This window comes from Capsicum annuum, chromosome 9, assembly GCF_002878395.1.
Source record: "Capsicum annuum cultivar UCD-10X-F1 chromosome 9, UCD10Xv1.1, whole genome shotgun sequence".
NCBI classification, from domain to species: domain Eukaryota; kingdom Viridiplantae; phylum Streptophyta; class Magnoliopsida; order Solanales; family Solanaceae; genus Capsicum; species Capsicum annuum.
Genome location: NC_061119.1, coordinates 164,524,746 through 164,535,874, shown reverse-complemented (window position 1 = coordinate 164,535,874; position 11,129 = coordinate 164,524,746). Strand labels below are relative to the sequence as shown.

Genomic DNA, 11,129 nt, shown 5'->3' with positions numbered 1-11,129 from the left:
CATTCAGCCTTACCTCACCTAGCATACCAGTTTATTCAAAGTACTGATGCATACCTTTCTTTTATGCTATGATGTCATATATAATAGGTTCAGATGCACCGGCTCCTGACCATACCTAGGAGCCAGATTATCAGCAGCAGATTTAGTGGTGAGTCCTTATATTTTGAGAATAGAGTATTATTTTTAGTTATTTTACTTTATTAGTTGGAGTTAGTTGGGGGCTTGTCCCATCGGCTCAATTTTCAGACAGTTCAGTTAGAGGCTTTTCAGACTAGAATATTTCAGATGGATGTTTAGTTTACAGTATTAATTTTTAGTATTTAGCATTTGATTTTTATTTTGTATCTTATGGAAATTTTCCACCTAATTTATGTATTATACAGTATTATTGTTCAGTGATTGCAGCAGGTACCAGTCATGGGTTAGCTTGTGGTCCTTTGGGATTATGAGCACTGTGTAATGTACGGTGTGGAGACTCAGGGCATTACAAACCTAGTATCAGAGCCTAAGGTTCAACTAATTCCTACAAAGTCTTAAAACCACATTTAGTAGTGTCTTGTACATGGATGTGTAGCGCGCCACACTTATGAACAAGTGGCTATAAGGCATTTTTAGAAAAGTTTCCCTTTTTTCAGTATTCATATAATGCGAGTGAGCATGAGCTCAAGTTACACTCTCAGTCTAATACTTTTCTTACTTCTCTTTATAGATATGCCTCCAAAAAATAACAATGGAAGGAGAATAAGAAATCAGCTAGCACCTTCGCCCGTTTAGGCAGATCCCCTGGACGAGCATGTTTTCTATACAAAATTAAGAGCAGATTTCACCACTCTAGCTCATTCCATGGCAGCCTAGAATGAATGCCCAGCTGCCATTCCAGTTTCCTAAGTGGCCAATACTACTGCAGCTAGAATTCGAGATTTTACCCAAATGAACCCTCTAGCTTTTACTCGGTCTAAGTTAGAGGAGGACCCATAGGAATTCCTTGATCAGGTGTAGAAAGTTATAGATATTATGGGGGTGACAGCTAGAGAGATTGTTGGTTTAGCCTTATATCAGTTCTAGGATATGTCTCACTTATGGTTCAAGCAGTGGAAGGTAGAGAGGGCCGCTGATATAGGGCCCATAGAATGGTAGCGGATAACAGATCAAAGATGAGTAAGTTTCTATTTGGCATGTCTAATAGTATGGTCAAGCAGTGTAGGACAGTAATGCTGATAAAGAAGATGGATATATCTAGGCTCATTGTCCATACTCAGTAGATGAATAAGGCTAAGAATAAGGTAGCCTAAGTCATAGGGTGGGATTCATTCTCAGTTCTACCTAAAATCTTTAATTCTATCTCCATCGTCAGCTAGTTCCAAAATTTAGAGATAACAATAAAGATAGGGCACCATGCCCTAAACCTCAGGGTAGTGTTAACAGTGCCCGAACGAATCCCTTTTGGCCAGAAGTATGGCATAAACCACCCAGGTGTCTGAAGGGCTAGCATGGATGCATGTTTGGATGTGGAAAGCAAGGCCATAGGGTCAGAGAGTGTCCTTAGGTGGGTTCACAAAGTCATCATAATCATTCTCCAGCTCAGTTCAGTAGCCCAAATTAATAGGGTGCCGCTTCTAGTGCCACAAATAGGCAATGCTGAAATAGTTTTTATGCACTTAAGTCCCGACAGGATCAGGAAAATTTTCCTAGTGTGATCACTGATACGTTACAAGCTTATCATTTTCATGTTTATGCTTTGCTAGATCCAAGAGCTTCTTTGTCCTTTGTAACTTCTTAAATAGTTGTTGACTTCAGAGTCAGTCCTAAAATCCTAGTAGAGCCCTTCTCATTCTCTATCCTTATAGGTAAATCTATCATAGCCCGACGAGTATACAGGAACTGTCCAGTTATGGTATCATAGAAAGTCACTTTAGTAGACTTAGTAGAACTAGAGATGACCAATTTTGATTGCATTCTCAGCATGAATTGGCTTAATTCATGTTATGCTTCAGTTGACTGCAGAAATATAGTTGTCTATTTTTAGTTTTTGATTGAGCCTGTTCTTGAGTGGAGTGGTAGTACTTCAGTACTTAGGGGTTAGCTTGTTTCCTACCTTAGGGCGAGGAAAATAATATCTAAGGCGTGTATTTAATATCTTTTTTGAGTTAAAGACTCTATTTTAGAGACCCCTAATCTTGATTCAGTTCCAATAGCATGTGAATTTCTTGATGTATTTCCCGAAGATCTTCTAGGAGTCCCTCCCATGCGAGAAATTGACTTTAGAATAGACCTTCTTTCATATACTCAGCCTATCTCTATCCTGCCATACAAAATGGCCCTAGCAGATCTATAGGAGTTAAAAGAATAGTTGTAGGATCTCCTAAATAAGGGATTTATTAGACCCAGCGCATCCCCTTAAGGTAAACTAGTGTTATTCATGCGTAAGAAAGATTATTCTCTTAGAATGTGTATAGACTACCGTCAGCTAAATAAAGTCACGGTCAAGAACAAGTATTCACATCCCAGAATCGATGACTTTTTTGACCAACTTCAGGGTTCCAATAACTTTTCTAAAATAGACCTCAGATATGGCTATCATTAGCTCAGAGTCAGAGAATGTGACATTCCGAAAATAACTTCCAAACTCGATATGGTCACTTCTAATTCCTAGTCATGTTATTTGGTCTAACCAATGCTTCAACAGTCTTCATGGACTTAATGAACTGCATGTTCAAGCAGTACGTAGACATGTTCGTCATAGTCTTCATTGATGACATTCTTTTCTACTCCCGTAGTGATCATAATCATACAGACTATCTTAAAATAGTATAACAAACTCTCAGAACCCATCAGTTGTTCACAAAATTTAGTAAGTACGAATTTTGGCTAAGGTCAGTAGCTCTTTATGGCCATATAGTCTCCGGTGATGGCATTAGAATTGATCCTCAAAAGCCTGAAGCAATGAGAAAATGGACCAAACCCATCTCTCTATTAGATATCAGAAGTTTCTTGGGTTTGGCTATTTATTAACTATGGTTTGTTGAAGGATTTTTGTCCATTCCATCCCCTAGGTCCAGATTGACTTAGAAGAAAGTCAAGTTCCTATTGTCAAATTCTTATGAGAAGAGTTTTTAGGAGTTAAAGACTCGACTCACTACAATCCCAGTTTTGACTTTATCAGATGGCTCAAATGGGTTTATGGTATATTCCAATGCTAGTAAAGTTGGTTTATGGTGTGTTTTGATGTAGAGAGGTAAGTTCATAGCCTATGCCTCTTGATAACTTAAGCCCCATGAAAATAATTACCCAACTTATGATCTTAAGTTAACAGTTTTTGTATTTGCCTGAAAGATTTAGAGGCATTATTTGTATGGGGTATATGCAGATGTGTTCACAGACCACAAGAGCCTGTAGTATGTATTTTCTCATAAAGATCTAAACCTATGTTAGAAAAGGTGGTTAGAGTTGTTGAATGACTACGACATGAGTGTCATGTATCATCCAAGAACGACCAATATAGTGGTTGATGCTCTCAGTAGGATGCTTATGGGTAGTGTTTCTCACATGGAGAATGGTAAAAAGAACTTAGTTCAAGAAGTTCATCAGCTTGCACAACTATGTGTCCACTTACTCGATTTATCAGAGGGTAGTGTGTGGATGCAGAATAGTTCAGAATCATCTCTAGTTTCTAAAGTAAAGGAAACATAGGACAGAGATCCAAGTTTAGTCAAGTTTAAATAGTCAGTCAGAGATCAGAAAGTAGAGGTTTTCTCCTAAGGAGGAGATGGTGTGTTGCATTGCTAGGGTCGGCTATGCGTGCTAGGTGTAGATGACTTGAGGCAATGAATTCTTGCAGAAGCGTATGATGCATGTTACTTTATTAATCTAGGGGCCGCTAAGATGTACCGTAATTTATAGGAGATCTATTGGTGGAGTGGGATGAGGAAGGTCATTGAAAAGTTTGTAGCTAAGTGCTCTACGTGTCAGCAGGTTAAGATTGAGCATTAAAAGTCCAGTGGATCTATTCAGGAGTTCAGTATTCCCACGTGGAAGTGGGAGAAAATAACCATGGACTTTATGACGGGTTTTCCCTATAGTCATAGTCAGCATAATTCTATTTAGGTCATTGTAGATAGGATGACCAAATCAGCTCACTTCTTACTAGTTCATACCTCTTATTTAATTAAGGCCTATACCAAACTCTATGTCAGAGAGTTGGTTAGGTTGTACAGAGTCCCAGTATCTATTATCTCAGATAGAGGTACCCAATTTACCTCTTATTTTTGGAAAGCCATCCAATAGGGTCTTGGTACCCAAGTTTACCACAGTACAGCCTTTCATCCTTAGATAGATAGTCAAGTAGAAAAGACCATTTAGACTTTAGAAGATATGTTAAGGGTGTATTCCATATACTTTAAGGAAATTTGGGATGACCACTTGCCTTTGATTGAGTTCGCATATAATAACAGTTATCATTCTAGCATTCAGATGGCTTAATTTAAGGCGCTCTATGACAGAAGATGTAGATCTCCTATTGTTTAGTTTGAAATAAGTGAGGCTACAGTGGTAGGGCCTGAGTTGGTATTTTATGCCTTAGAAAATGTTCAGTTGATCAGGTAAAGGCTCAAGACAGCTTAGAGCCGATAGAAATCATATGCAGATATGCAAAGAAAGGACCTTAAGATTGAGATTGGTTACTATATGTATTTTAAAAATCTCTCCTATGAAAGGAGTGAAGAGGTTTGGCAAGAAAGGAAAACTCAGTCCCAGTAGTCAGCTGTGTATGTTTATTATATATAAATTTAGTTTATCAGTATTCTCACCATAGTCAGTCTTTTTTGAGGATGAATATTTCCAAGGGGGGATATTATAAGACCCCACAAAATCCTAAGCTTAACTCAGTCTGTTAAATCTTGAAAAGAGGTTCCAGACTTAGAAATTTCAGTTAAGTGTCTATACTTAAAATTTATTTTAGCCATCATAAGTTGACGATCCTATTTTACATCCCTTATGACCTTAAAATATCGATCCTTGGATTGAATCATGATTAGGTGTGTCAATAGGTCACTCCGGGTGACTTTTAGATTTTTCAGACCTCATTTGAATCATAGTCATGTGACCAAAATAGTGGGTCGATGAAATCTCAACCTGTTGCGTCGGCCATAGCGTTGATAGATAATTTTTCCTTAGCTTTTAGTACAATTTTAGTAAAATAATGCAAACTCGATGCGGAGTGATGGTCATCGCATTGATTCCATCGACGTGGTGCGTCGGTAGGTGTGTATCTAGGCATGCCTTTCAATAATTAAATCAGCATTCAGAGGGGTATTTGGGATATTTTCCCTACTTTTATTCAGTCCTAAACCATGGGATTAAACCCCTCAATAGGGAAAATGCTCACATTATTTACTAAGATCCTCTCAAGAATAAACCCTAGTCCATGAAGTCTAGATCAAGATTAAAGAAATTCACCATCAATCTTCACAAATTCAAGTAGCAAGGTATGTTAAGTGTTCAACCACGGGTTTGTTTCCACCCTTGGATTTCAAGAACCCTTTTTAGATTACAAGTTGATTTCTTTTATGAAATCATGTTGAATTTGATTTTAGTCTTAATTATGATGTAGTTAGGTTTATAATCCATGATTATTTGTAAGTTTCTTGAGAAACAAGTAGCATGTGTGTGTGGTTATATGGTTTCATGTTAAAAGCCCTTGAATTTGTGAGTTTGGGGTTTTGATTATGATACTTGCATGTTATAGTATTGTCATGTGTATAAATTATACTAACCAACTATTTGATGAATTGCTCATGTGAGTTGAATAATGAAATCATATCATGTTAAAATGTATACAAGTTCATGCCATGCAAATGTTTGCTAAAATGCCTCAATGAATGAATTGTGATAACGTGTCAAGCTATAATGGTTTCAAGATTGTGCTATGTTTTACAATTTATGCAATCGAGTCCTGGGGGTATTTAATACCTGACAATCTAGCTATTTACCTAGATTTACATTAATTTCAAAATAATCTCAGTGATGTCATGTACTGTAATACTTGGTCAGATAATAGAATTTAGTAAATTTATCCAGTTAACAGAACTCAGTGTATTTAGTTAGTTATCAAAACTCAGTGAACTCTGACAACCTCAGATAGACAGCATGATAAGTAATAGTTCAGTCAAACCTAGTACAGTCTACAAAATTAGTTCAGTATTTATTCACTTGGGAGTACGAATCAGCACCAAGTGAACCCAGGGATGGAGGCATGCCTATCAATAAAGGGTTAGACCCTAGCCAGCGTAGGTTAAGATCTTTTCCTTCCAGTCTTAGGTTGATACATCTCGTATGAGTTTTCCTGCCAGTAAGGGTAGATGAAAGGGCTTCTTATCAGAGAGGGTTAAGTCATAGCCATTGTTAGTATCCCTTGGCGAGGTACTAACACCCTTCCAACTAGGGTCACATATTGGACCCCAACTCAATTAATAATCGGGGTATGTTGGTTAGATGAATACTCCTATAGTTTCAGTTTTAGACTCAACATAAAACCTTAGTTTAGTTTTAGAATGAGGACTGTCAGATATAGTCACCCAACTTAGTATAGAACTCAGTTCAGTTCTACAGAATTAGGATTGTCAGAAATAATCACTCAGTTAACAATAATACAGTATCAGTAAACTCAAATATCAGTCATTCATTTTTTAGATATCACTATCCAGTGTTAATGAAATCTCAGTTACAGTATACGTAGTTATCTGCATAGCATTGCATAATCAGTATCTACGGCAGTTTCAGACATACATGTACTCTCATTCAGCTATAATCATGCCATTCAATCAATTATTATTCATGCATGAAAACCCATGCATTCATCCTTACCTTACCTAACATACCAGTACATTTAAAGTATTGAAGCATACTTTTGTTATGCTATGATGTCATATATCATAGGTACAGATGCACAGTCTCTTGAATGTACCTAGCAGCCCAGATTATCAGCAACAGATTTAGTGGTGAGTCCTCATAGTTTGAGGACAAAATATAATTTTCAGTTATCAGTACTTCAGTAGTTGGAGTTAGTTATGGGCTTGTCCCATCAACGCCACTTTCAGCGTTTAGTTAGAGGCTTTTTAGAATAGAGTATTTCAAATGGATGTTTATTTTACAGTATTGATTTTTATTACTAAATATTTGATTTGAGTTTTGAACCTTTTGGCAATTTTCTACCTAATTTTTGAATTATACAGTATTATTATTCAGTGATTATAGCAGGTACAAGTCATGGGTTAGCTTGCGTTCCTTTGATATTATGAGAACCGTATGACATCTGGGGTGTAGACTTGAGGCATTACAATAAACTTTGAGTGGAATTCGATAAAACCACATATAATAAGATACTATCTCAAAGGATTACTATTGTTCACCTTTATTAGTGAAATATAAGAAAATATTACCTACAAAGTTGGCTTTAGCTATCTTGGAGTTGTTGGTCCTATTTCTCTATTCTAGTTTCTAGTTTCTGGTGTTTCCATCTATTGATGTAATGGAATATCCCTACTATTAACGTGCAATATGAGATGATTGATCCTACATTGAAGGGGACACTTAATATTCTTGGATCAGTGGCTAAGCACCATAGAGTGGTTTTGACATCATTCGTAGTAGCAGTTGCTTTCAATGGCAAGCCAAGAACACCTAAAGTGGTAGTTGATGAGACATGGTGGTCAAATTTGGACTTCTGCAGAGAATCATAGCTGCTTTACTTGACTTTTCATTTTCCATTTGCATTACAAATTTTTGCTGACTTTTCTCGCTCTTACTTCTCCACAAAGTTCTTCGCATTTCCTCTATGAAATAATAAAAGGAGCGCATATTTTCCCTAATATACGTTCCTATTATCATTTTGGAAAGTCTTGACAAATAATTTGGGGAATGTGTAGTTAATGTTAAATGTAAAGGAAAAAAATATTTCTCTTTCTAAGCTACAGTGGACAAGTAAAATTGAACAAATTGAGCAAGAAAAGGTGTACAAAAATGTTGCACACTAAAATAAGTTAGTTAATGTTACTTGAAGAGATTAGAAGTTTAGCATTTGCGGCTTGGTATACTGCACCATAACGAAACATAGAGCAAAAAAAAAATTTCAGGCTAGTGCAACTAATTAGGATCTTGAAGTGGTATGTGCAAAAGCATTGTCTTCTCAAGTATTTTATGTAAATAGTATTGTATTATTATCATAACTTAACTTTTCTGTGGGAGGATGGTATAGGTACTAAAGTTGTTCATAATTGGTGTAGGCTTATTAATTTTTTAAAGTCAAATATAAGTGCTAATTATTATCATTTGAACTGGTGCTCAGTAATTTCTATTTTTCATTTCACATATTTGAACTTTAACTGCTATGTGTATTTATATGCTAATCTTCTAGATGATTATGGCTTCAATGTGGGTTAGCTGTTTGTTCTTGCAAAAACATTTTATATTTAGCATAACGGATCTCCTAACACTATCATAAGAGTAAGCCAATTTTTATAGATAAGAAAGGAGTAGCTCATATTTTTAGAGACCACGATACCTGGAAAGTAATGAGGTGTTGTCTTTTAGCAGGGCTTGTGGGGATATCATTGTGGTAGCTCTTTTGGGGGATGTGGAGTTAATTGAGAACTCATCTTTTATTGATTTTACCATCTCTGGTATGTACTTTCAAAGATATTGGCTATTGCATGGATGTTTGTGAAAGATAAAACTTTTAATATGGTTATAATAAACCCAACAATGGTTATAGGCATTTTGTTACGACCAATACTTAATGCAAGTTGTGCTTTCCTCTTACAATTTCTAAATAGTGTGCTTTATTTTAAAGCAACTGATGTGTCTTTGGTCTCATTATTTGAACGTATTTGTTTTATTTTTTTATTGTTCTTTAAGAGTTTGAAAGAAAAAAAGAAATGAGATATTAATTGGTTATCTAACTGTTTTCCTGAAGTTTTTCTTCAAGAGAATGAATCGGATAAATTAGTTTTTATTTTTGTCTATTCTAATAACTTCAGTAAATTAAATATGTCTACTTTGAATCCATAACTTTAGAAAATTTATATAGGCCTACTTTTAATCCATGCTTCTTGCAATATCCTTCAATCTTGCTGAGTAAATTTGACATATACTAATTTTACAGTGATTCATAATATATTTAAATATTTTTTTTACCTTTTTACCTATATGGATCCTTTTTTTTAGTTAGAATTTTCTAGTCCAACAACATTAACTATAGCTCAGTCCCAAATAAGTCGAGGTCGACTATATGAATCCGTACTACCACTTATATTGGTCCTTTTCTTTTAGTTAGCTTTTTCTTTAACTGAGCATTAAAATTATAGAGTTTGAGATATTGGGAACATGTAAAAACGTAGTTTTGTTATGCTCTTAGGATGTAGTAGGTTCTCCTTTTGTATATATCTATTCTCTTTTAAAAGTTCTAGTGCAAGAGAATTTTGTACAATATGATTGTTCTTTTGTATTTCTAGTGAGTCCTACTGGGAATACAAAATATTAGGTATTGCAATAAACTTTCAAGAATTTAGATTTTATGTCTTCTATCCTTCTTCCCTTTTTTGCGCCAAAAAACTCATAATTGGTGACTTTAGGTGCTTCAATATATCTATTGTTGGTTTCGACTTTCTTTTAGCTTCTCTGTTTAGAGATATTTTTCAAATCCTATCTTTTGAGGTCTTGAAAATACTAGAAAAAAATTAACCTTGGGTAGCTGGTTCTTCTATTTTAAAAACTGGTAACGATTATTTAAGAATAAATTATTTAGTACGTATATTATACTGAAACCATATTTTAAAAAACTCCAACCTACTATCCTTATGCAACTGATCCTATATTCTTGGGCTTGTTTCCTAATGTCATCATAAATAATTTTGCAGGCATTCTCTATTAACACTTGTACTAGAAGCCTTATGCCATTTAATATATCCATTTCATTGGTAGGTGTGTTTTATTAGTTTATAAAATATTTTGGGAACCATGGCTGCTTATTCCAATTTCTATCATGTGTATTTTCTTTATTTATATGTTTGTATATATGAATTTATGTTGTATTTATGTATGTATGTATGTATGTGTGTATGTATGTATGTCTACATGTTTGTAAGTATATTTACATAATGCCTCTATTGAATGGGGACTTTATTATGTTTTGAGGTTTCCACGGACTATCATCTGATTTTCTGATGTTTGTTATGCTGAAGCATTTCTACATTCCATTTGGTTGTAGTAGGTTCTCCTTTTGTATATATCTATTCTCTTTTGAAAGTATGAGTGCAAGAGAATTTTGCACAATGTGATTGTTGTTTAGCATTCCTAGTGAGTCATGTTGGGGGATTTTATCTTGTTTCCTACTATTTTAGTCTATTCATACTTTTCTTTTCTTAGGTGACTATCTCAAAGGATTATACTGTCATTCTTGATGGTGTTGATGGTACGAAGAAGTCCATAGAGGAACGATGTGAACAGGTTTTTTCTTGCTTTCTTTTACACCAATATTGATACAAATAATGCACTTTAGCATACGGTTGAGATATAATCGTGCTCTTTGTATTTATAGATTAAATCAGCCATTGAATTGAGTACATCTGACTATGACAAGGAGAAGTTGCAAGGACTAGCAAAGATTTCAGGGGGTGTTGCTAATATGCATGTTTAAGGGATCATTCAAAACTTTTTGCAAACTTATGTCGATTCATAATTGTGAAATTATATTGTATATTTGATTTTTGTATAGATTGAATATTTTGTATTACGATTAGTTGACTAATGTATTCCTATATGATTTATATTATATTTTAGCATAATATTTATTATTATATAATTAATTTCTTATTGCTTTATTATGTTCGTGAAACACTTATAGTCAATTTAAATAGCTTTCAAAATACCATTGCAGTAGGACCCAAAAACTATTGCGAGAGCCTACAAAACTGTTACAATATTATAAGAAATTTGTTGCAATCGGGTTCTTGCAACGGTTACAAACCATTGCCTAATATCTATTGCATCAATTAAAAATTGTTTCAATTGAAAAAAATAAGTGTTGCATCTGAAAAAAAAATAAGCACTGGTATAGATGAGTCTATGGATATGGT

The 11,129-nt window shown here is 34.8% G+C and overlaps 1 protein-coding gene across 1 annotated transcript in view; it reads left to right on the top strand.

Moving 5' to 3' along the window:
- Window positions 1–10,690, top strand: part of LOC107841412 (phenylacetaldehyde reductase-like) — a gene marked incomplete at its 5' end in the record, with an annotated part of 23,996 nt that extends 13,306 nt beyond the window's left edge. The window contains 4 exons of the mRNA XM_047396328.1: window positions 7,560–7,732; window positions 8,667–8,862; window positions 10,420–10,500; window positions 10,592–10,690. Coding sequence (XP_047252284.1) covers window positions 7,560–7,732; window positions 8,667–8,862; window positions 10,420–10,500; window positions 10,592–10,690 — 549 coding nt within the window. The remainder of the gene's footprint in view (window positions 1–7,559; window positions 7,733–8,666; window positions 8,863–10,419; window positions 10,501–10,591) is intronic.
- Window positions 10,691–11,129: the final 439 nt, after the last annotated feature.